General features: G+C 40.7%; 1 protein-coding gene across 3 annotated transcripts; it reads right to left on the bottom strand.

Annotated features, from left to right (window-relative positions):
• Positions 1-20,093: 20,093 nt before the first annotated feature.
• spry2 (sprouty RTK signaling antagonist 2) lies at positions 20,094-26,080 on the bottom strand. 3 transcript variants are annotated; one of them, XM_084922225.1, is made up of 2 exons: positions 25,627-26,080; positions 20,094-22,492 (listed from the first exon to the last, which is right to left on the bottom strand). In XM_084922225.1, the coding sequence occupies exon 2, from the start codon at positions 22,442-22,444 to the stop codon at positions 21,443-21,445; it is 1,002 nt and encodes a 333-aa protein (XP_084778351.1). In that variant the 5' UTR covers positions 22,445-22,492; positions 25,627-26,080; the 3' UTR covers positions 20,094-21,442. The 3 variants fall into 3 exon arrangements, with proteins under 3 accessions (XP_084778351.1, XP_084778352.1, XP_084778354.1); XM_084922226.1 differs by lacking the exon at positions 25,627-26,080 and adding an exon at positions 24,453-25,599; XM_084922228.1 differs by lacking the exon at positions 25,627-26,080 and adding an exon at positions 23,930-24,428.
• Positions 26,081-26,825: the final 745 nt, after the last annotated feature.

Raw genomic sequence — 26,825 nt, 5'->3', positions numbered from 1 at the left:
AGCAGAATTTCCTTCTTTTTGACCCTCCGTCTTCTGCTTCCCCTCCCTTCTCACTCAGCTCCTTCCTCTACTAACCAGGCACTGAACACCCCCCCCCCCCCCCCCCCCCCACACACACACACACACACACACACAAACCCTTCAAAAATAATCCCTTTGCTTCAGTCCCTGCTCTCCCCGTGTCAAACAGAGCTTGGCGCTGTTTCCTTTTTCCTGCCCTACATCCGAAATGTGAGGAGAGAAGAATTAAGAGAACGGGGTTGGGGGCGTGGCGGGGTGATGACAAAGAATAAGAGACAGAAAATAGGTGGGATATAGAAGGGAGAAGCCATGAAATATCCAAGAGAGAAAAGTGGGAGGGTAGGAAGGAGGGGGTGGTTATGTTAGGGGCACAACATGAAGAACAGAGGCTGCTTTGTCGATAGCAACAGCAAACTTTTACAGCGATCGCTTGGTGCTCTCACTGCGTGTGCTCAAAGTGAAGCAACCCGTGTGTGTCTAAATATGTGGGGCAACATGTGAGTCTAAACACGAAGGATTCTCCTTCCAAGAAGGATGTAACGTATGGAAAACACACAGAGTCACACAGGGTACTGGGTTGGTTAAAGCAGCAGTAACATGACACTTAGCTTGGACCACGATGACCAGATCCTTGATTGTATCCTCTTTAGCATAGGGGCGAGTATTCGGAGCCCAGCAAAACCAAGCTTACAGATAGTATTTCTCTTGCTGTGAAGCAATGGCCAGAAACCAATTCTTTGACTAAAAGCTACTATGAATAGATAACGTTTGGACAACACAGACGTGTGTTAAGTGGATGATATTTATGCATTTTGCTGTGTTCATTTATGTGAATATCTCATTTAGAATGAGACAGGTACTTAGTTTACACACACTTTGACGATATATCAGCCCATTCTCTTTCCAGGGACAGAAATTGCTGATCTTTGTCAAGTTTGGCAATATATGAACCACTCCAATGGCTTTGACAAAAGTCATTTTTTGTGCCTAAACCTGACCGAGTTATTTCTGGTGTCTAAAAATGAACAAATAACCAACTAGCTTTTAGTTCTTAAATTATAGCCAGGCATTGTATTGGTGATTGATGCTTCTAAACTTTCCCAGGCCAATTTATATGTCTAGTTTCAAAATTACTTAAAATACAATTTCTCTATTTTAACATCAATATATAATTGATTAATTATTAAATTAGGGCTAACTATATTCTCTACTAATACTGATCCTCCATAAAGTTCAATTTATGAGAGGCAAATCCAAAAAAACAATGATCAAATCAGAGCAAGAAATGATGTGTGTCATTTATTAGCCAAGCCTAAATTAAGCACAAATTAATTAGGCCTTCGGGTACTTGTTAAATGGCCCCAAGTTTCAGTTTCCTGCCTATTGTCTGTTATTAGGTTTTGTTCAAAATTTGATGTGTCATACCCAATTATCTGTGGCGAAGAGCCCACAGATAATTGGGTAGTCTATTGTAACTTTCAGAATCCTGACACTGAATATTATTAGTCAAACTCTGCTGCCCTGTGGAAAAAAAAAAGAAGATTTAATGGCTTTTCTTGTAGAAAAGTACCTTGCAGTCTGCAATGGTTGTTTGTTTTTAAGAACAAAAAAAAAAGGATTGTCCTTGTCTTTCTGACAAGAAAAAATGATACTACTACTACTTTCCCAAAGAGAGTGAAAAATAAATAAAGATTAATTTATTTGTCAGTGGTAGGAGTTTAATTTTCTGCTGCTGTTTTCAAAATCAAGGTAAGAGCCCTGGGCTTCAAAGGATGTTCCCAAATCTTTCAAAAGGATGACTTTGTGGAAAAAGCTATATTGGAATGTCCTTATGTTCTTGTAATAATCTTTATTGTGATTGTAGTTGTTTGAGGTTGATGCCAATGCTGGAGGGTTAGCAACCTCATTTTAACATAATTGGGCAACACTTTTCACAAAGTGCTTAGTTCCAAATACTGTCCAGTCATTAGTGTCCACACTCACCACTGCCAAGGGGCCGATGGTGCAATATGGCAGCCTCGCTTCTGTCAGTCTGCCCCAGGGCAGCTGTGGCTACAACTGTAGCTTACCTTCACCAGTGTATGAATGTGAGAGTGAATGAATAGTGGTATTGTAAAGCGCTTTGAGGGGTCCCAAAAAGCGCTATATAAATGCAATCCATTATTATTATTATTAAAAATCACACGCTGTAACCACATATTGATTGAGATGCTACAATGACAAGTCTACATGGCAAGTGCTTGACCTATTCTTGGCTGTATCCCCCCTTGTACCCCAGAACAGCGTGTGATAACCAAACTGCTGCTGAAGCCGTTCTTTAAAAAAAAAAAGATAACATAACTTGGAAACAATTTGATGGCAAAACATCTTTTTAGCTTACATTGGTGTGATAAAGCATGTACCCCCTACCTGATTCCCTGTTTTTTTTTGTATATTTGTCACACACATTTAAACACATTTAAATATAAGAAGAAGATAACACAAGTCAACACAAAATGCAGTTTCTAAATGAAGGTGTTTATTATTAAGCCCCCCCCCCCCCCCAAAAAAAAGAAACTTGAGCAACTGGGGTAGAAGGACCTTAGTCAGGGAGGTGACCACCAGAGATGGGCATTACTTTTTTCGAGTAACGAGTAAAGTAAGGGATTACTATTGCAAAAAAGGTAATTAGATTATTGTTACTTTCCCGTAAGCACGCTGCGTTTCTGCTTTACTAAAACTGTGATTTTTTTGCGAGAGTGTCTCATGACAATGACGTAAGTGAGTGCGACGTTCGTGGCAACAGCTGTGTGCAGATCAAAAATGGATAATATAACGAGTGCGGGAGAGAGTATGACCGTGCAGCGTTTAAAGCGTGGAAGTACTGACCTTACTTTGAGTTTGATTCCGTAAAAAGGGACAAAAACATTAGCGTCTGCTGCTCACTGCGTGGGAAGAAAACTTCTTTTTACAGCGAAAAAAACCCTAAACGTCCGAGCAAGCACCAAATACGCTGCTGCTGGAATGTGACATTCACAGAGAAACTGCCGGATCCTTCCACTGACCGCTGCGGCACACCTGCACCAGGGCAAACCTCCGCCTGCCCCACACTCTTGCTATACAGGTGAAAATAGAGCAACAGGACCGCTGAGTCTTTCATTTTATTTATTTTCTGCTGTGTTTTACGTGCATCTATTTGAAAGAGTGAGTGTAAACACAAAAAACAATTTTATTTTATATGCTGGAATGTGCAGAAAATAGGTTTAAATGTTAAACAAATTTCTTCCAATCAGAGAATCCATCCATCCATCCATCTTCATCCGCTTTATCCGAGGCCGGGTCGCGGGGGCAGCAGCCTAAGCAAAGAGGCCCAGACCTCCCTCTCCCCAGCCACCTCCTCCAGCTTATCCGGGGGAACACCAAGGCGTTCCCAGGCCAGCCGAGAGATATAATCCCTCCAGCGTGTCCTGGGTCTGCCCCGGGGCCTCCTCCCGGTGGGACATGCCCGGAACACCTCACCCAGGAGGCGCCCAGGGGGCATCCTTGTCAGATGCCCGAACCACCTCAGCTGGCTCCTTTTGATGTGGAGCAGCAGCGGCTCTACTCTGAGCCCCTCCCGGATGGCCGAACTTCTCACCCTATCTCTAAGGGAGAGGCCAGCCACCCTTCGGAGGAAGCTCATTTCTGCCGCTTGTATCCGCGATCTCGTTCTTTCGGTCACTACCCACAGCTCGTGGCCATAGGTGAGGGTAGGGACGTAGATCGACCGGTAAATTGAGAGCTTCGCTTTTACACTCAGCTCCCTCTTCACTACGACGGACCGGTGCAGCGTCCGCATTACTGCAGCTGCAGCCCCAATCCGTCTGTCGATCTCCGGCTCCCTTCTCCCATCACTCGCGAACAAGACCCCGAGATACTTGAACTCCTCCACTTGGGGCAGGAACTCATCCCCGACCCGGAGTGGGCACTCCACCCTTTTCCGGCTGAGAACCATGGCCTCAGATTTGGAGGTGCTGATCCTCATTCCCACTGCTTCACACTCGGCTGCGAACCGTTCCAATCAGAGAATGTTGCATATAATTTAATGTTTGCTTGATGCATAAAGTTAAAAGATTAAAACTAATAAAACTAGTTTTAAAAAGAGACTTTTTCATTTGATTACATTTTATATGATGGATTATGCAGAAAAAGTAGAATTGGGCTAAAAGATCTATTGCTTTATTACCTATTTAGGGGATAAATCATGTTTTAAAAAGTCATTAAGTAACTAATTACTTTTGAAAATAAGTAATCAGTAAAGTAACAGGACAACCATTTCTGCACTGTGCCACCAGTCTGCACTTTATGGTAGAGTGGCGAGATGGAAGTCACTCCTTATTTGCCTGAAGTTTGGAAAATGCACCTAAAGGCCTCTCAGGCCATGAAAAACAAAAGTGTGATGAAACAAAGGCTGAACTCTTTGGCCTGAATGCTTAATATCAGGATTAGAGGAATCACCAAGCCAAAACCATCCCCACTGTGAAGCATGGTGGAGGCAGCATCATGCTGTTGGGATGTTTTATTTGGCAGCAGGAGCTGTGAGACTATTCGGGGTTGAGTGAATGCAAAAATGTACAGAGACATCCTTCATGATAACCTGCTCCAGGGCACTCTGGACCTCGGACTGGGGCGAAGGTTCATTTTCCAAGAGGAAAATGACCCTAAGGACACAGCCAAGATAACAAAGGAGTGGCTTTGGGACCACTGTGTGAATGTCCAGATACCAGAATGTCAGAGACTCGATTGAACATCACTGGAGAGATCTGACAATGGCTGTGCACTAACACTCCCCATATCAGGTTGGATAAGCATACATTTTTTAAATACATTCAATGTTTCTGAAGGCTCTGTTCATCCACCAAAGCCTGTATGCCACAGCTGAAGAGTGGCTATAACCAAGTGGACAGTTTGGGTAGTACAGGCCCTTATGAGAGAGAGAGACAGTGAAATTTGGTCTGTAAGGGTCTCTTTCTTCAGGGTTATTGAGCACGGATGACCACAGGAAGCCGTTTCCAGAGCTTTTCCACTGGTGTGTGTGTGTTCAGCTTAGGACCGTCTCACCACAGGAACTTCCTCTTTGGGTAAACACACATATACACACAAACACAAGATTCCCACATACATGCATCACCTGTATACACACTAAATTCCAAAAGGACAAGCACACCCGTGTGTCCAGTGATGGTGTCAGCTTGCACAGAGGGAAACTGCTGTTTATACAAGTGCTTTAATGAAAACTGACTTTTGATTTTTCCTTTGATTAACAAATGACAAAAAGCCGATAAAAGCTTGGCTTCTTATTTCAGAGTTTGGTGCCAAAACATTTATAGATGTTAAAATAAAGCCAAAACTAAAAGCTGATTATACTGATTCAGTCGACTTGGCAGACATGCCTTGTTATTTTGGTAGGCAACTTAACTAGCAAGAAAAGTGACACAATTCTGCACCAAAATGAGCTCAAGCCAGACTTTGTTTTCTATATTAATCAAGCAGGCATTCCAGGCTGAAGGAATTCTGTTGCTTTTGGCGACAGTTCAACTGCAGTGCTGCTTCTTAAGATGCCTCGCTGTGAAATGACATGTTAAGTGTGCGTCTTGTTTTCTCTAACTTCAGGGTCCCGGCAATGAGGCAATCTCTGTCTAGTGGTCTACAGCGGCCCTACAGACATTGAACGTATACAGAAAGTTTTAGCCACTTTTTAAACTGTAAGACATGCGGGGCTATCAGAGACAAACACATGTGCAGTAAATCAGAACAGAGCATTTTGTTTTCATATTTAGTGTCACTCCTATTTATTCATTTATTTATTTAATGGCAACAATTTTCTAAAAACTCATGATGTACACAACAGCCCATGGACTGACGGTATCCTGGACACCAAATATCTGATTTTTGTCAAGGTTTTATTGTGAACATTTAGCTTAGACTTAGCAAGTACTCTAAACCATGAAGCAACATAATAATAATGATAATCTCAGAGACTCTCTTGCCTGAAGTTTAGTCCCCTTTCTGCATCTTTTTCCTGTCATAGGAGGGTAGTTGTCTCTGCTTATCACAAATGCTCAACATGAACTTTTATTGAGAAGAATCTTTGTCCTATAGTGTTTAACCTCCTAGGACCTGGTGTCCACATATGTGGACATCATATTTTGGGATGTCTAGACGAAAATACTTAATTTTTCTCAACAAGGGCCTGATATCCACTTACGAGGACATTATACTGCCACTGTTCTATCAAAATTTAAAACCAATGTCCTCATATGTGGATCTCATTTGTCTCAGAAACAAAAATTAGGTAAAAAAAAAAAATCTGGTAATTCTTTGGTTTTACATTCCTCAGGTCCCAATCAACCCAAATAGCAAAGAAACATTTAAAATGCATGCCATGAAAGAGTTCGGGTGTTAGGAGGTTAAATTAGCCTAAACATAGATTCTTAGCTAGCCACCACATCATTATGAGCCCAAATACTATTGGATACACAACTGGTGATTTAGCATGTTAATCTCTTTTTTTTCTTTTTCTTTTTAACCTCAGATCTGTGAATATTTAAGGACATTTCTATTCTGTCATAACACCCAGCAGTTCTTTCTTGTCTTCTGTGATGGAAATGAATCTGAGACATCTACATCAAGAAAAAATGAATTTAATCTGTATGATTATTGCTGTACTGTAAAGAGGGCATCCTGAGCTTTATACTGATACCACATTTGTGGGGGTTTGACAAACAACATGGACTTTCTTCTCAAGAAGATAAGCATTGCAGCTTCTTCGTTTTATGGCAAATTAAAGGCACAGTCTGTAAAATATCACCACTACATGTCAGTAGATTGCACATCGCAGTGAACTGAATTATCTTATCTTACAGCTCTGCATTTAAGCAGCTAAATTGGCTGCTGAAAACACACACCCGTAAATGTAGAGTGCAAAATCAGCCAAAAGTTTGGTTTTTTTAAACTATTTACTCTGTTGATTTATATAATGAATATTTTCTAAAAGTATAATAAACTGTAACTCTCTTTTATCAATTCAAAATTTCAGCACTACTGAAATTGGGTTAAAAGAGTTTTTAACATTAAACATGAAAACCCAATTCCCACAAAAACCATTGCATTAAAACAGTAATTAGGCAACCGTATTTTTAAAAATGTCAAAGCACACAAACCAGACCAAGGTCCGCAACTCTGAAGGTACCCTTAAACGATTCTTCAGCATATCTGTGTACGTTGTATGACTCATATCCTAGAATCTAGATATATAAATCAAAAGAGCAATGAGTATAACTAATAAAATATTACCAAAAGTAAATTAAACTGTACCTCTTCTTTATCAGTTTAGTTTTAACCCCAATGAAATCGGGTTAAAATTGTTTTTAATGTGAAACATGAGAACAAGACAATGCTGCCCACAACCACCAAAACTGGTGATTGCATTAAATAGTAATTAGACAACCTGGTTTTTAAAAATGTCAGAGAACACAAACCAGAGGGAGTTGCTCATCTGTAAAGGCAACGTTAAAGCTGAAAACTTTCTTCAGCATGTCTATATTCATGGCTGTGGCTGTAGAGCAGGTTGCCTACTAATCGTAAAGTTGGTGGTTTGATCCCTGTCTGCTCTAGTTTACATGCCAAATGTCCTTGGGGAAGATGCATCAGAAAGCAAGTTGGCTCTCTGATGCATCCATCGGTGTGTGGATGTTAGATAGGAAGCACTTCCATGGGAAAAGCATATAAAAAAGTGCACTGAATGCTAAGTCAGGGTGGAAAAGTACTGTATAACAACCAGTCCATTTACCATATCGATATGGTAATATATCGTCATATCGATGGCATGATGACCAGAACACCATCAATAAAACTATATTGTAGTGTTCAAATGTGTTTCCTTCATCTGGATTAGTTTTTACCGGATTTCCACATTAAAGTCCCGTATTTAGCAAGTGAAAATAAAATAAAATAAACAATAAAAGGTAAATCAAATAGACCATTACGGCAAGGCTGGGATGGTCCATTTGGTAAAGTAAATCCGTTGGGCATCTTTCTTTGCCTTTAGACAATAATTCTGATGGCAAAAGAGCCAAACGGGACAGGCAAAAAAAAACAAACAAACAAAAAAAAAGATTTCCACATTAAAATGAAAAGATTATTATTACATCACATTACATGTTTCGGTTTTCAAGCAAGACCCAATGTCCGCAACAAGGGGCTAAAGATAAAAAATAAGTAAATAACAGTTTTGACAAGAAGTTTTGTTGTAACGTTTCTTTGAACCACAACACATAAAAATATCCTGCTAACTTCGAACTTTATTAGATGTTGGAAATGTTTTTTATGGATATCTGGATGTGAAACTTTATTTTAACGTCTTTTAGAACAACCACACTGATCATTTTATTAGATCTAGAAGAACTTGGACTTTCAGTAGTACCTCAGTGTTTGATTTTTGGAACCAAAAGACCATTCATACTGAAAAATGGCTAATGACATCAGACTTAACAAGGAAACTTTCCAAACTTATCCCAAAACTGTCTGAAATTCATTTCTGAAAATGCCTCCTATCGACTCCTCTGGAACTAAGTGGATCACATGTTATTTGCTTTTCCAAAAAGCCCCAACAGTAGTGGAGAGTTGAGCACACCCATCCCTTTTTACCTTAAATATCTGGGAATATTCAGGGAGATTTGTCATAGGGCAGCATGGTGACGCAGGGTTAAGACTATTGACTCACAGCAAGACTGTCTATTGTACATTTATTCAAATTGTTATGCATTTAAAATTGTTGTAATGTGTTACTGTAATGTACATAACAAAGTCATAAAATGAAATCAACTACACTCAAAGACTATCCCATGCCAAATGTCTGTCTCAAAACGTAAAAATAACCTAATTGGCAGAGGTTAAAAAAAAAGTCCAGAAACAAACAAACATACAAAACGCAAGATAAGCTGAGTATAGCTAAAGGAAAGTACAGGGTGGGCCATTTATATGGATACACCGTAATAAAATGGGAATGGTTGGTGATATTAAAGTCCTGTTTGTGGCACATTAGTATATGTGAGGGGGCAAACTCCTCAAGATGGGTGGTGACCATGGTGGCCATTTAGAAGTTGGCCATCTTGGATACAACTTTTGTTTTTTCAATAGGAAGAGGGCCATGTGACACATCAAACTTATTGGTAATGTCACAAGAAAAACAATGGTGTGCTTGGTTTCAATGTAACTTTATTCTTTCATGAGTTATTTACACGTTTCTGACCACTTATAAAATGTGTTCAATGTGCTGCCCATTGTGTTGGATTGTCAATGCAACCCTCTTCTCCCACTCTTCACACACTGATAGCAACACCGCAGGAGAAATGCCAGCACAGGCATCCAGTATCCGTAGTTTCAGGTGCTGCCCATCTCATATCTTCACACCATAGACAATTGCCTTCAGATGACCCCAAAGATAAAAGTCTAAGGGGGTCAGATGGGGAGACCTTGGGGGCCATTCAACTGGCCCACGACAACCAATCCACTTTCCAGGAAACTGTTCATCTAGGAATGCTCGGACCTGGCACCCATAATGTGGTGGCGCACCATCTTGCTGGAAAAACTCAGGGAACGTGCCAGCTTCAGTGCATAAAGAGGGAAACACATCATCATGTAGCAATTTCAAATATCCAGTGGCCTTGAGGTTTCCATTGATGAAGAATGGACCCACTATCGTTGTACCCCATATACCACACCAAACCATCACTTTTGTTGTTCCAACAGTCTTGGAGGGATCCATCCAATGTGGGTTAGTGTCAGACCAATAGCGGTGGTTTTGTTTGTTAACTTCACCATTCACATAAAAGTTTGCCTCATCACTGAACAAAATCTTCTGCGTGAACTGAGGGTCCTGTTCCAATTTTTGTTTTGCCCATTCTGCAAATTCTGTGCGTCGATCTGGGTCATCCTCGTTGAGATGCTGCAGTAGCTGGTGTTTGTAAGGGTGCCATTTGTGAGTAGCTAATATCTGCCGAAGGGATGTTCGACTAATGCCACTCTCCAGTGACATGCGGCGAGTGCTACGCTGTGGGCTCTTGCTACGCTGTGGGCTCTTGCTACGCTGTGGGCTCTTGCTGAATGAAGCTAGGACAGCCACTGATGTTTCTTCATTAGTGACAGTTTTCTTGCGTCCACATTTTGGCAAATCCAACACTGAACCAGTTTCACGAAACTTAGCAAGCAGTTTGCTAACTGTAGCATGGGAGATGGGTGGTCTCGTAGGGTGTCTTGCATTGAAATCTGCTGCAATGACCCGGTTACTGCGTTCACCAGATATCAACACACTTTCGATCCGCTCCTCACGTGTTAACCTCTTCGACATGTCAATGGCTGTGAACAAAGAGAAACTTGTAAATAACTCATGAAAGAATAAAGTTACATTGAAACCAAGAACACCATTGTTTTTCTTGTGACATTACCAATAAGTTTGATGTGTCACATGGCCCTCTTCCTATTGAAAAAACAAAAGTTGTATCCAAGATGGCCGACTTCTAAATGGCCACCATGGTCACCACCCATCTTGAGGAGTTTGCCCCCTCACATATACTAATGTGCCACAAACAGGACTTTAATATCACCAACCATTCCCATTTTATTATGGTGTATCTATATAAATGGTCCACCCTGTATACGCCAGTTAGCCTAATTTAAAACTATTAGCACTGCTTTCTAAAATATGCAAAAAGTGGCAAACTTGTTTGTTTATGGATACTGGGGATACTGGACACCACCAACACGTGGAAGTGCTGGAACAATTGCAGACATGAAAACCAACAGGTCTGCTGTTTGTTCCACCAAAACGTGTTAGGTTTTGGGAAAGATTGTGGTGTAGATGAAAATATACGTTTCAGCAATGCTAAACATGTGTTAGAAAGCTCAGTTTTCTATCTGGAATTTCAATGGCAATGGTAAAGGTGTTGTCTACCAGACATTTTTATTCCCCTAAGTAACAATGTCAGCCTTGTAGCTGGCTAACAGCTTTTGCAGCTGCCTGAACTGAAATTATTTAAACAAAGTTTGGTTTAATATTTGCAACGCTTGAAAACTCAGTCACATTGCCAGCATTAGCACATATTATGTCACATTACAGCTTGAGAACTGAACTGAATCCTATCTTCTCATTATACACATTCTTTACATTATTTGTGATAGTGCTTCTTAAATAAACCACATAATGCGCCTTATGACAAATGGACCAGACATCTTTCTTAGAGCTATTTCAAGCAATTGAACTTAAATGTGATCATGAAGTAAGTTTTGCTATATTTTTGTTCTTTTGCCCATTAGCATTCCAAAGGTGTACTCTACCCCTCTCTCTAAAGGACTCCATATGTCACGGCTATAAAGCAATGTGTTCCTCTAAACAGAGGAGGCTTTATCTTGTGAAATATTGCACCTGCACTCACTGCAGAGTGGATGCTTTTGGCACAAAGCCTCTCTCTTTGTCTTATATACCTCCTGTCTTGTTGTTGGGAATCTAGAGGAATCTCAGGTATGTCGACAATCTCTGCAGTCATTGACAAATCTCTGTCTGCAGGCCGGGGAAACACGCATACATATACACGTTTTCATGTGCACACAATAAAAACGCAAAGTTTGGCCGGGATTGGCTGTCATCATCAGCTTGTCAGCGTGCTGCACCTGTGAATGGTAACAAGACCCTGTGGCTTGCAGTGTTCTCATAGCTGCCTGACAGACACAAGAGATCAATTTCCTCCAGCGCAGAGCGTGTTAGAGGAGGAGGACGTTTCCTTCAGACTTTAAGAATTTAGCAATCAGCTTAGATGTGTTTTTTTTTTTTTAATAAAAAAATACATTAGTGTAAAATGTGATAAACATCCACTGTGCTGTTAGCTAGAGTGCTTAAAATAGGACAGAGGTTGCCTGTATGTTAAGCACTAGCCCATTTCCTTTGCAGCATGTACATGCATGCATTCTGTGGTTAAGATTCGAAAATACTGAGTCAGTCAGACTTGTCTAAAGAAAGAGTATAAAGCCGCAGGACACTTTAAGGCAGTGAAATCGGGTTGCAGCTCTTATGTAGCATCAGAGACGCTCTGATTTAACACACTGTTTCTATATATGATTAATAGCTCCTGGTTTAGCATCATTCTGGCCTTAATAAATGACTATCTCTACAAATAACTAACCCTAAAATGATCTTCTCTATCAACAATTTATCCAATTGTATTTTCAGTTTTTTTTTTTTTTTTGGAATCAGTAAAGAGCTTCCATGAAATGTTATTCATTAGAAGTTCTGCTAAACTTACTATGCACAAGTAGTGCTTTGAGCTAAATGCCAATTCTAGGATGCTAACACGTGACACTAATAAAAAGTAGACAAACAATGCATTGGATGCATGACCGTAGAAAACAAGAAACCTCAGATAAGTAGAGATAACATTTCACTGACACAAGAGAGCTTTTAGGCCTACAGCTAAAACTTGTTTTTTTGGACTGGAAAGATAAACTGTTTCCCCAAAATCTGGCATGCTAGCATTTGACAAAAACCATAGACAGTATAGCTGTGGATGTGATTGTATAATAATAATAATAATAAAAACATGTTTTTAAAACTTTAAATTTAAGCACTTATTTCTTAATTCCAGCTTCACAGACTGCGTTACATCGATGTCAGAGCAGGGCCTTTGTATGTGTAGCATTTCATGTCCCCTTTAATCTTTGAATTCGGGTGTTTTCAGTCCTATTGCTGCAGGTGTATAACAAGCCTCTGCAAATGTTTGTGAAGGAAGTAATCATAATAAAGAGATCACTGAATTCAAATGTGGTACAGTAACAGGTTGCCACCACTGCAACATTATGAAGTTGGGTCATTTCTAAATATTTCTAAATATAAGGTGTATTAATATGTCAGTATTTAGGAAAAACACAGTGAGCCATAGACTCCATAAGACCTCATGCCAGTCCAGCCATAGATTAAAAAAAAAACATAATTCAAAACTAAATGACCAAAGAATAATACAGTTAACAGAAACGTGATGACAGAGGTTAGTTTGGACTAAAGTGGTGGAACAGCTCATTTTCATGCGGAGCTTTTTCTGATTCAAAGCTTTGTTTTCGCTGACTCAAAACATCTTCATGTTATCCAAATCTAACCAGGCCACATCAGACGATGTGCTGCTGTAGTTATTAAAACAAGATTTTACTGTTTATTTCTGTACATAGTGACATAATCTCTCTTTTTTATTACGCCACAAAGATGTAGCATAAAATTAAGTCAGATTAGGTCTGAAAATACCAAAAAACAAGCAACGTAAGATTTTTAAGGTAGCATTCACAACTCTCCAGTTTAGAAGGCAAAGTACAATTAAGTGCAAACACATGCCCATAAGCCTCAAGTGTATTTCTCACACAATAGCACATTTTTTAGTGCAGTGGGGCCTGTTTTAGTTTCAGTCTTTTAACCTCCAAGACATCCTAAGCGCATCATTGAGTTTGAGGCATAGGAAAGGAAAATCTGTTTTTAATGGAGCTGAATGACACACAGGTTGATAATATCTTTTCCTTTCACAGCTTTGTTCCACATGGTTTCACCCTCTGTTTTCCCCAATCTCTCGCTTAAATCAGAAGGATGACAGTGGAGACATATACAGTAATATAACCGTAGAATTACTTTGAACTCTTCACTGACACGATGGTCCGCTCCAGATAGGAGGAAGGACGTTAGCTCTTACATCTATCTCGTTCACAGCTGAGCAGATTTCAGAGCGATAGCATGCATGTGCCTGTGTCCTGTAGTGTGCACGCACGCACTTATATAAATATATGTTTCCATGACAGTTACATATTTGACTTGCAGATGCCCTCACCTTCCTTCCTTGTGCTGTAATTTGAATAACTAGGGCCTGGTATCCATGTGAATGCTCAGGTTACATGATGTCACCTGAAAAAGGAGAAGTTTTCTTGCAAATTGTGACCAGAGAAAGCAGAAGCCACAATACAATGATAAGATATTTGCCTAGAACCTACACATGAGAGCCAGGCTTCTACGGTAAACAATGATGTTGCTTCCTGTATGAAGAAAACCAACCCTTGAAGCTTGCATAATAAAACACCTTACTCAACGATTTGTCACACTGGTATAGAGCAATGTTCCAGCGATGGACTGTTTTAGTTCAGTTTTTAATTTGTATTGTTTCAAATCTGGATTAGATAACTATGTACAGTACTGTACAGAAGTCTTGACCCGACTATCGTTCGTTCTCATTTTCCTAGTAAAATATGAGTTGCTGTAAAATATGAAAAGGCAAAAACTGAGATTTACAGTTCCAACAAACTTCAAAGTCAGTATTTCTTCAATAGTTTGAACATTTCTTTACGTAGTCTTTAGGAATAATTCTCGAGGCTTCTGAAGGACATTCAGAGTACTTCTTGGGATGTCGGCTGCCTTTTGTTTTGTTCTCTGTGTATCTTCCCTCAAGTTAGGTGACTTTAATACTTTAATAGGCTAGTGTTAAGTGGACTAGACTAAATATAAATAGAGAAAACCTTTAAAAGATCTTCAGAAAGCCTGGAAAACTACTGATAAAAGTCAAAAATGAACTCACTAACAATGTTAATTATGTTTATTTCTGCGTTCCTGGACTTTGAAGGGGAACGTCACTCAAGTTTTCATTGAGTGACGGCAGTTTTCAAGCATGACAATTGGCTTCATTCATTAATTCTTTCACTCTGCCACGTCTGTTTGTACTTTTACAGCATTACCAAATTCATACTACGACAGCTTTATAAATGATTTTAGCTCAAAACAATTTGGTTTTTAGTTTTAACCATACGGGCTACATGGAACAAACAGAGCTCAAAATCTGTGGCAGTTACCACAGATTCGCTGAATTAGCAGCTGTGATGCAGCAGCTCTCGTTACTGAAGATATTTCATCATATCAGTCTGTCATTAAAGATATACAGAGGAAACAACTTTTTTTAAACAGCATTTTAAGAGACTTGACGCAATTTATTTTCCTCTCGAGTTTTTCTTCAGTTCTTGGAGAAAGTTGCTATCAGAGTGGTAACAACTTGGTGTCCAACTGATGCAGCTGACCTACTTATTTTCTTCTGTGTGTGCAAACAGTGTTTGGCTAAAGCTGTATGAGCACTAAATGTCTGCTATTCTCCTCACAGAATGTAAACTGTTACTGTATAATTCTAAGTCTGTTAGCGGTTACACGCATGCACCCACAAGCCCACGCACCTTCCCAAAACACACACATAATTGCCACCATTGCGCACATCCACACACTAAATGTGATGTGGTATAGTGAGCTGTCAGACCGCACTAATTCCTCTTTTTATGTGTGTCTGTCCTACTGTGTAGCAGAGGGATCAGGATTGCCTTTCAGGATAACAACTGAAGCTCTAAGCTCTTTGTGTGTGTGTGTGTGCGTGTGTGTATCTGGGTGAACAACAATTGGCCGCTAAGCTGCAAAGAACCTTGCAGCCATGGTGTCGCCAACAAATATCCACTGGCTGTCAGCAACGGACCAACTCTGAGTGTGTGTGTGTGTATAGCCAACTTCCTGTGGTGGATTGAAGTTAAGTGCCGCTATTAGACTTAGGCCTCCAGTTGGGGCTTCATTATCTGGGTGAAAGACTTGATTATGCTGACAGATACACACACGTGTGCAAGAATACACATGCATACATGAACTCTAGCACACACGCACGCCTGCAGGTCCGGCTTTTACCATTTCCAACATATGCAAAGACTTGTCTGCAGCTTTTTCTGCACAAAGACACACACGCACACTCACACGCCCTTCATCTCCTTCACACCCACTAAACTGTTATGACAGATGCATTCTCCAGTGTCTCCTTTGCTCCCTCTATTTGCCTTCCTGGCTTCTATAATCTCTCTCCTTAAGGCATAACAGTAGTTCAGCTGTCACCGGGATGGAAATGAGTTACATAAGATTTCGTTTTTTAACCACAGGCACGCCCCGTAATTCACCTTGTAAAGTATCCATGTATCCTAGTTAGTGAATATGAGAATGCAACACCAAACAAACAAAAAAACAGGCCAAAGTTCTCGTACAATAGGAGATCATTTTGGAAATATTCACACTAGTGATGAGTAACATAGGAGAGGGCGATGAAGCGGCCTCCTAAGGCATCACATAATCCATATTCATACCAAAAATGCCACTAGTTACTTCCTGTACCTCGAACTGCACAAAGTGACGTATCACAGTAGCAAGAGGACAAACTCAGTGGAAAGTAAAACCACAGTCAGGTGGGGGGATGCGCTTCAGCTCTGAGCTCTAGATGTGCCTCTGCCGCCCACATCGGAAAACAATTAAGAAAAGTTCAGCTTCTGAGAAAACATTTTCACTGGTAGAGAAAAGAAAGGTGTGGTGATTTTTTTCTTCTTTTACACCTACATTCTGTGGGGTTGAAGCCTCACAGCCTCTCTTTAACACCACCAGTTGAATTTATTCAACTGACTTTTCTCCCTTAGCAAAGTGAGCACATTATAGGTGTATATACGTCGTATTACAACAGATAACATTTTATTTTAAATCTAAAATGGATGGTTTTGGATTTAAAAGTATTGTGTTGTGTGTGTGTGTGTGTGTGTGTGGTTTTTTTTTAATTCAAATGATTTTTATTTATATAGCGCTAAACCACAATAACAGTTGCCTCAAGGCCCTTTATATTATGAGGTAAAGACCCTACAATAACACAAAGAAAACAGAGAGAACCCCAACAATCATGCCCCCCTCTGAGCAAGTGCTTTGGTAACAGTGGGAAGGAAAAACTCCTTTTAAACAGGAAAAAATATATCCAAGGGATTTTAAAAGAAATTCACTGTACTTTTCTGCTGGGACAAAGAATATGTAAATACATTGTCCAGTCCAATACATCCACATAATCCCATGTTTAAAAAAACAGAGATTTCAAGTGATGGAAAAATGTGAAATCTACAGAGCCCCTGAAGTCTCTTCATGTGCATTTGTAAAAACTGTCAAGTTTTAAGTTTGATCAATTTTAATTAAAACTTAAGCACACATTACATTTTTTGTCAAGCCTCAACTTCTGTGGTTCTTTATGTTATTCTAAGGATAGTACTTTGTACCTTAACACAAGGGAAGAGCTAAAACTTGTTGGAAACATAAGGGCAATTTACACTTACTGGACAATTTGTTAGGTACAGGTCTTCAGCTGCTTGCTAACACGAGTATCTAATCAGCAGTTCAATTCATTTATTTCATTGACAAAGATGAAGCCTGCCCTGTATCGAATGTTCATGTTGGTGGAGATGTAATGGTAGGGGATACTTTCCTGGCAAACTTTGGGCCTCCTTAGTACCAGCTCAGCACTCAAGAATTGTTGCTTCCAGCAAAAAAACACATCACGAAGATTCCATTTAAATATCTATGTACACATCAACACGTGAATTGAAACTGAAAATACAACTTATCACTAGGATTAACAACCCCTCTTTTTAACAGATTTTTCCCCCCCATTGAACCAAACCAAATGCTCTCCCCTGACCCCCAACATAAAGTTATAGTCAAATCCAATACAAGCAAGCTGTACTTCATAGTGTCCAGCGAATGCATGTGTGTCATTAACATTAACCTTTTCTCAGAACCCATCCTGTTAAAACTGTAGTGGAAGTGGAGAGCAGGAAACCTCCGTTTTCATTAGTGATAGCATTTATGCAAGCTACAACATTTTCTTTAAACTGTGAAAATGTAATTTCCTGGAGTGCAACTAACCGTGTTAGATTTCAGAGAAACAATATCTTGTCCTGTATCTTTTTTTAAAATTAGTGCAGATAGTGTGCTACATAAAAGTGTACCAATACAAAAATCCAAATGGAGACATACTAATCACCAGGGTGAAAAATTCACAGGCTTTTGACAGCCAAATTACACTTACATTACTCTTACATAAGCCTTGTAAAGCCTTAAGCATGACATAATTGCCAAAAAATGTTTTGTTTTTTTTGAATGTCGAGTGCTTTTTTCAACCTTCTGACAAATTCAAAAAAGAGAAATTAAATATCACTTTGTATATATGAGTTTTAACTAGTGTTATACTTGCCATCTGGCATCTTTGTGCCAATCGACAAATTGCACAATACATAAAAATGTGTTGTGTAATTTGTTTAGGTTTTCAGGGGTGGGCAGAATAGTATAGCAAAGTGCAAGTAATCATTATTTACATATGGCCCTGCAACAATTCTGGGGCCAGGGCCATATGTCTTTGTGATCTTAATATGTTTGACAGTTTTCACAGGGTGGTGCCCGTCTCCCTCAATTTCCTCTTCTGCTCGTTCTCGTTCTCTCACAGTGGTGTTTGATTGCTTATGCCTGGCCGACCTTCAGACAGACAGACAATGCATCCATGAAGAATAGCCTCGCTTCCTTCCTGTCTTCCTGTGCTGCGTTCTGCCTTGGTGAGCAGGGTGAATAGGCTGCTCTGCCCCACAGCCGCCATGAACCGCAGGGGCCACTGCGGCTAAAACCAACAAAGAGAGCCATTCTGGGACCTTTTTTTTTTCTCCCTCTCTGCCTCCGACCCCCCCTCAGTCCTCTCCGCTGCCAAATCACTGCGACAAGCTTTCCCTTTCTCCTGCATTTATTCTTTTGTGCACCAACTTTTACTCTTTTTTTTGTTTTGTTTTTGGTCCTCCTGGTCACATACATCAGTAAAGCACACCAGTGGCTTACCTTCCCTCTCAAGTAATGTGAAACCCTTAAAAACCCAAAGAAATGACTGAGTGAGACAAATGAGATACATCTTCCGAAGATGCCTTTAATCTAAACGTGACTTCTGCTAATGCAGAGCGAACATGCAATAAAAGGGATTTAAAAAAAAGTATGTATTAAAAAGAAAGACCTGGTGAATTTGAGCTGAAAATAATACTTCTCAGTAGCATTAACAAACATACTCTTCTTTTTAACTGACCCCCCCTCCCTTATTGAACCCAACCAACTGCTCTCCCCCTACCCCCAACAAGAAAGCCATCTCCCTATGGGAATACAAAGTAGGAGCAGGTAGCAGAGAAGAGCGCTGGGGAGCCAAAATAACCCCCCCTCTCCCTTCAACTATTGAAAACAGGATGAATGCATGCCGGGCTGAATACAGGGGTAAACTGTTAGGTCTTTGTCATTCAAAGTGATGGTTTTAACCCTTTGCAGTCCCCTCTTCCTAACAACCCACTCCTTCTGCCTCACGAGATCAACTCTCTTTTCTGTCTCTAATGGGATTCTACCCGTTATGTTTCCATCTCCTCTGCCACCGCTGTAAAATAGGTGAAAGTTGATAATTATGTAAAACACCCCCCCCTTTCCCCAATCAGTCAAAGGCTTTGGATGAATAACAAACAAGTGAGTGCAGGTTGGGCCTCGGCATGTCAATCACTTCCCTGAATGCATACCACACTGCAAACACGTCCGTATGCTGTCAACAAGTGTCAGGGGCTTTATGTTTCAGGCTTATGTTTCCCCTGCAGGGACACTCAAAACCAAGGAATTCCTGAACAAACCTTTGATTAAAGGAAAAAAAAATAAAAATAGGGGACTGAGTATCTGCAGGCTCCTGTGGATCTTGCATGAAACAAACCTGAAGCCCGGCCAGAACGTAATAGCAGGCTTACATGAACGCATATTTGCAAAAACACAGGTGGAGCGTTCGACTTTAGAAGATGAAAAAGAGGCGACGATCGCATTCCTGCACACACAGGCTTTACCGGAGGCTTTGTCTAATGAGGTGAACATTAATGTGTTCCCGTTTCCGGTTTTGATCTCTCTAAACAATTTAAGCGATTGCGTTGTGGGGAAAATTCCAAAGCACCGGTTAATGACCGCCCTGCTTCGGATTTCGTGCCGAGGCTCAGTTAAAAATGTTGAGAATGTGCACCTTAAATTATATGAAGGAAAGTGTAAATCTAGATGAAACGGAGCTGCTCTTATGCCACAGCAAAGAGAGGCATATTCAGACAGTGAGAAACACACCAACAAACAGGAACAATACACAAAAAAACAGGAACAACTACCGTCAGACTTCAGGGTTGTTTAATGTCAAACGTTAATATATTTGTCTCCTAATCCATAGTGAAATATTCATCCAGCTTTGACACTCGTACAGGGTCATCTCTGATCTTGCAGTGACTACAGAGTGACCCCTTCTCCCACAAAGAGGCGAAACATTGATGCCTTCTCAAAATAAATATTTTATCATTATAAAATAATAAACCTTCAAATAAATATATAGTTTTAACTTTACACTAGGCAATGTTGGAATTAGAAAATAGAATTTTCATATAAAGGTCACTGTACAATTTACAAGTAGAAGGGATAAGATCTTTTTTTTGTAAATTACATAAATGTGATTAAGAAACATTCCAGTGAATGTAAAACAAAATTTCAAACAAACAAAAAAAAAAAAAGGTCAATTATCTGATTCATATACACCCATTAGCCAAAAACATTAAAACCACCAGTCTCCCTTTTCTTAAAAAACCCTGTGATTAATGTTGTGTCTGGCAGTGGGGACACTGTCATGGGTCGGTGACTTTGTTTCTGATCAGTTTGGGATATTTTAACGTGTTCTTTCAAATCGTTCCTGAGCAGTTTATGAAGTGTGATGGGAACACTGTCCCCTGTCCCGGGTGGGGCTTTGCGTAAACGACGTTTAAATGGGCGGTACGTTTCCCGGGCAAACCTTATACTGCAATGACATCATTGCGTCGCTTGTCAGTGGTTTTAATGTTGTGGCTGATTAATTTAGGTATGGATTCATCAAGGTGCCTCTGCCATGGCAGAAAACCTTTCCCAGTTGAAGTATTATGTACAAAAATAAAACATCTGTTCAACTCGTTTTCTGACGTACGCACACCGTTTGCAATTAAAACTTTACAGTCAGTAACAGGAATCTGTTCTTAGCATACAAGTTGTATTAAATGTTAAAACAACAAAAAGAGAGAAGACACTATCTGCTGGACTCTCATAACAACAAAACAACGAGGGCACTTGAGTGAACAAATTTTTCAGGACATTAAAAAAAAGAGGGAAAAAAAGACAGTAGTTGAATATGTCTTCATACCTTTAAATGTAGAGCGCTTCTTTTGGTTTACCTTTCAAGTGAAACTCCTAATGCTAGGGTGAGTGAATGCACCTCCCGTGCCTTTAGTACAAAGATTTTTCTGAGCCCATTTTAAAAAGGCAGCATATTAAGGCCATTTTTCAGCAGATATTGTAATGACCTAGATGAAAAATACAAAAACTTAAGCACAACAGCATTATTAGATCTCTATTAAAACCTTTCATCTACACAACTACACGCCTATCGAGTTGAGCGAGCGTAGAGCCATTCCATCCATCTCCATTTCTACACACACACTACGTCTACGTTGGTTTCCGGACATCCTCATAGTGGACTGAATTTGAGTTCTTGCACCGACAGCCGGGTCGTTTGGCTCTGTCATAGCAGCACTGACACACTGCCATGCATCCTTTAACCGGGAGGTAGCACAGGATACAGGGCAAGAACAAGGAGAGGAGCGACATGGTGACCCAGCGGACGCAGCAGTGGGACTGCGTGCACGAGAATGGCTTGTCCGTGCACGTGTCCTCGTCGTCGCTGGAGCAGTGGTAGAAAAGGCCTTTGATGCAGCAGACGCACGTCCCGTACTCCACCGCACTATCTGCTGAGCACACGCACCGCCGGCCGCACATCCAACAGGAAGGGAGCACCCGTGGGCGACGGCAATCTGAACACTGACATCGGCCGCAGTCCTCACACCTAACCGAGTGTTTACCTTGATTTCTATTGACACTGCTGCTCGTCATCACCACTACTGGCCTGGACTCCTCATTCAGGGGTTTCAGCTCCTCTGAGTTCAGTTCGGAACGCTTGGGCTGTGTTCTGATTATCTGTTCGCCGTTGTCTGGGCTGCCGATAAGCCTCTGGTCTGAAGAAACGCTTCCCACGCTGGTCCTGATGCTGCTATGGGAATCGTCTACACTGGAAGACTGCATAGCACCTGGCGTGGAAGAGTTTCCATGCAGGTTGCGGAGATTATAAGGCCTCTCTTTTTGAGTCTCCTGCTGTCCACTGCCTCCTAAGCCCTGTGATGTATCCTGAGTACCTGAAGACTTTTGGGCAACAGTGGGCCCTTCTGTATACTCATTGCTACTCCCAGTTATCCTAATCTGATCCAGAGATAGCACTGGTTCAGTATGGGGCAGCTGTCCTTTGTTCAACCCGGGATTTGGAGGACCGTCATCGGTCTGCCGAGTCCGTGGTTCAGAGCTCCCTTCGTCATTCAGTGTACCCGCTGGCCGGTTCAATGATGACCCCCGCTGCCCTCCTCCCCCGTCGCTGTCGTTCTGACTTCTGGAAAACATCTCGTGACTGAAGGGCCACTGTGGCTGGCAGGGGACACATCTGAAGTCCTGTCAAAGAAACACACAGTTTATATCCGTATGGAGTGGCACGTCATGCAAATTATGCCATGCAAATCCTAACCGTTGTCAGTACGAGCACCACTATGGAAATTAGGTCTAACAAACACATCAGTGTGGCAGAAAAGATCTGTTAGATCGCACAGTCGATGTAATGTTTTAAGTCACTCGCTGCTGTCTGCTGGGGCCTGCAGAATCAATTTTATGAAGGCTTCCTTTGAATCACAAGCGAGTCTTTGTCTGCTCTCAAAAGGCAGGATAACCAAAGGTTGTTTGCTCAAAGCTGAATCTAAATCCACTCCCAGACCTTACGTTTATGCCTCTGATATTTGAATTTAGGTGCTTTCCGGCTGCTATTTTGTGAAAACTTCCTGTTTTCTCGCATGTATGACAATAACTCACCATATCTGAAGAGATAAAATTAGCTTGCAGCTTAAAACAACAAAAGAACAACACTATCCTGCAGGTCTGACTTACAAGGACTCACAATTTGTTATTTTGCGAGACACTCATCTAAAATGAGTCTATAAAACAAGTTGTCAAACAGGCATTTGAATGCGTGTGAAAAACGCCCAGACTGCAATGGGGACTGAGACACACGAGGTGAAATTAATACCAGCTATGCAATGCTGGTAATGAATTGATGCTGTGAGGTCATGCTGCTGAACATGAAGAATCCTGCCCCTGGTACAAGTCCTACCACAGACCCTTGCTGCAGCGCTCACGCTTCCTGTCATCGATCTGGCATGTAACAAGGCTTAAAATGGCTGAAACTTCAGTTTCTCAAATGATGACTCTTTTGGTTGGCCATTTTAGTTTGCGTACTATATGCATGGGAAAAATTCACTATATTGTGGTATCTATTTAAAAACACAACCCCCACCCCCCAAAAAACCCCAATAAAAACAAAGCTCGCAGACAAATTCAACTACAGCTTTGTTAACTCCGTTAAACTCAATGTACCAATGCAGGCGGCAAGAAGGTCTAAACACTCCTATAGAAAATTTCACAATTATTCATGAGATTATAAAATTGTACATTTTATAATATCTCGGTTATCATTAATACACTGCTTTTGTGACACCCCTAATAAGCTTTATGATTAGTAACGCACCTACTGTTCCAGGTAAATCGTGATCTTAAAAAATATATTTATACTAAAATATAGATTTCCCTCCCCTCCTCTTCTAATGGACATGAAGAAAAATTTCAGGTCATCATTCATCACAGCAGCTTTGTTGCTTATGTCAGTCAAAAGGCTGATAAATTTAGGCCTATTATAAGTGCATCACTAATCTGTCAGATTGAGCTTCGGGGCATGGCGATGTGCAATTTCTACCTTTAACCTTTATTTTAGAAGGCAAAACGTTAAAATAACCAGATTATAGCAGCATCAATACATCAATTAATGCTATGACGATTGTTTACCTTATACTCAGAAAAGCCAATCGGTTGCTTGGTAGTCAACTGTCAGATCTGAAATTGTCGTTCTATCATAAGATGTTAGAAGACATCACCAATGGCTGAGGAAAAGTAAGATATTTTTCACTTTATTAACCTTCCAATAACCAACACGATCAGCCAACAGTCAAAAATATCGTCTGACACAGCAAAAACATCAGAGGTAAATTACGTGTCAAATGACATGTTTCACATTTTCGACGCCCGTCTCTCACAGGGTCAACATTTCCATCGTTAGAGGTTGCATACGCTGATGATCAAAGTTCATTTCTTTTTTAAACACTGAAGACTGATGTGGGTCAAACTGATAACTCAAACGAGGAGTTGAAGCGCATGAAAGAATGCATGTAAGAGGAGAGGAAACCAACTTCATTTCTATTAAACTAGAAAAGAAAAAAAAACAAAGCAAAGAGCCCCAAGTGTCTAATAAGAGTTTAAGATGAAGCAAACCAATACAACAGCTTCGACTTCCCAACTACTGGATACTCACCCCAGATCAGCCATAGTTTCCTTTTGAATGTATTAACAAAAGTGCTCTGTACACAGGCTCATTTTCACCACCGCCTCACACCAAAGTGATAGGGTGGTGAAAACGAAAAAAGAAAAAGAAAAAAGGTCTTGATTCTTGTGCTCGTGCTAATTACCTTTTAAATGCAATCTTTTTCGAGAAGTGGAGGGACCAAGGCCACCCCTCCTTTCAGTTACAATACAGGAACGGCTTTTGTTTGTTCCTGTGGCAAGTGGCAAATGGCCTGCAGCAACCTTCCCCATTCGAGCACATTTTTACATTGTTAGACAGCTGAAAAGATGATGAGTGACAAGATTTGAAGAAGAAGTTTGGAGCAAAGAAAGAGGCCATGTTAAGTGGGAGTGCACTCAGAGGGTTTGTGTATGGTGGGACATCTTTGGGAATATCTTGGGTTCTTTTGGTTTTATAAGCCTGGTTAAAACAGACGCCTCCACACAGGAGTCTGTGACAGTGGGAGGGAAGCTGGAGCTCTGTGACAGGATCGAGCTTCCTAAAACTAAACAGAGCATCAGCCAAAAAGGAAAAAAAAAAGACATTAAAAAAAATTGAATGCTGAGTAAAACCAGAAAGCCCAATAACTCGCGCGGGTTCTGATACGCAACCGATAAGCGCGTTTCCACTGTGTGCATGAGATTTATAATGCAAACATGCAAGCGTGCGGCACGGAAAACACGTTGAAAAGAAAGAAAAGCTAAGCGGACAGCTCGCAGCAGCGGACGGAAACAGTGCAAACTGTGAGTGCACTTATGAGCAAACACGTGCCAACTTGGACACTGCTACTTCCTAATAACCAGACACCAGCGGTCAGGTGAACAATTAAGCTAAATGAGTCATTAGTCAAAGCGAAGGCGGTGGCTAATTTTAGAAGTTAAAAGGGAAAAAGGGACCTTATAAACTTAAGAGGGGGAGGATGACTAAGATAATGAGCTCAAAACTAAGCCAGCAGCTATGTTAAAACCATAACAGTGCACGTATGAGCCAAGTGCAACCTAAAGGACGGGAGTGACAAAACCACAGCTAAGAAAACTGTGAGGGGGAACAAAGTTTGTTAGTCCAAAGCTTCAACCAGGAGCATGCGTATTGTTAAAAAAGAGAAGAAAAAAAAAAGAATAAGAACTACACAGGTCACACTTACCGTGCTTGCGACACTTTTAGACCCCCGTTTAGGTGAAACAAATCCAAGTTGAGGGGGCGAGTATTCCCTGCGGCAACACTTCAGTCGGGAAAACCGTCGGTAAAATCCATTGACAAAGCTTCCAGCCGGAGCGCTCCTTCGGGAGAAGCGGCGCTAAGATGTAAATCCCATGTTTTTGCGCAACAGCACGAGGCGTTAAAGCACGCGATAACTTCAAACAGCCGCCGCACGATAAAGTTGATTAGCAAACTTAAAAAAGGAAAGAAGAAAAAGACGGGAACTAGAGAAGAGAAGCAGGCGACAAACCTTCCATTTACAGGTAGTTTTCACTCCGTGTGTTTTATCCACGACGCTCAGAACGTCTTGCAAGTACTTTTTTTTTCCTCGCGTGTGAGTGTGATTTTTTTTCTCTCTCTCTTTCCGGAGAGGTCGGGATTTGCGCTGTATGTGGCGTCAACCTGAAGGGGGGGGGGGGGCAGAGCGCTTGTTGTGACAGCGGATATATCGCATCCGGTGCTCAGCCATTGAATGCCAGAAAGTAGCCATTCACACCCAGTCTGATCAAACCGATTAACCTCTTTGGAAATATGTGTGCTTGGGCCCGTAAAGTCTTCAGTTTCTTATAGCTGACACATTTTTTTTTTTAAATAAAAGAAGCACGTTACAGAGCAGTCCCCTGAAAATAATGTGTCATATGCTTACCATGTGAGGGTGTTTATAGGTTGCAAATAAACAAAATGTCAGTACATTTGATTTGTTTTTAGCTAACTTTACAGGGTACATGGGCAGCACAGTATTAGTATTTTCTACTTAATGCAGTTTGTGTACTTTGTGAAAGTGAAAAAATGTAACGGTTACATTACATTGCATTATGAGAGAAGGTGGGTAATTGAGCACATCTTGTGAAGTACAGTATAACTGCTAGGTAGTGGTTTTGTACATTTGTGTAACATTATGTTGCTGAATATTGAATTAACCTATATTAGGATTTATCACACCTTTCCAAGTGCAAATTATGGCCTCAGAGTTAAAATTTGTCAATATTGATTTTGTCCAATAAGATAAAGTTATCCCTCTTCAGTTATTGTTTTTGCTGGAAAATGAGATTGACAAGCATACCAACACTAAAACCTGCCGTAAATGTTGCAATAAGATAGAGTTTGTAGTTGCAAGCATCTTGCCGCCCTGCTTTTACTCGT

The sequence above is a fragment of the Perissodus microlepis genome, chromosome 23 (assembly GCF_051167445.1).
Source record: "Perissodus microlepis isolate ML-2025 ecotype Zambia chromosome 23, ASM5116744v1, whole genome shotgun sequence".
Lineage (NCBI taxonomy): Eukaryota > Metazoa > Chordata > Actinopteri > Cichliformes > Cichlidae > Perissodus > Perissodus microlepis.
This window is presented reverse-complemented; position numbering and strand designations above follow the sequence as displayed.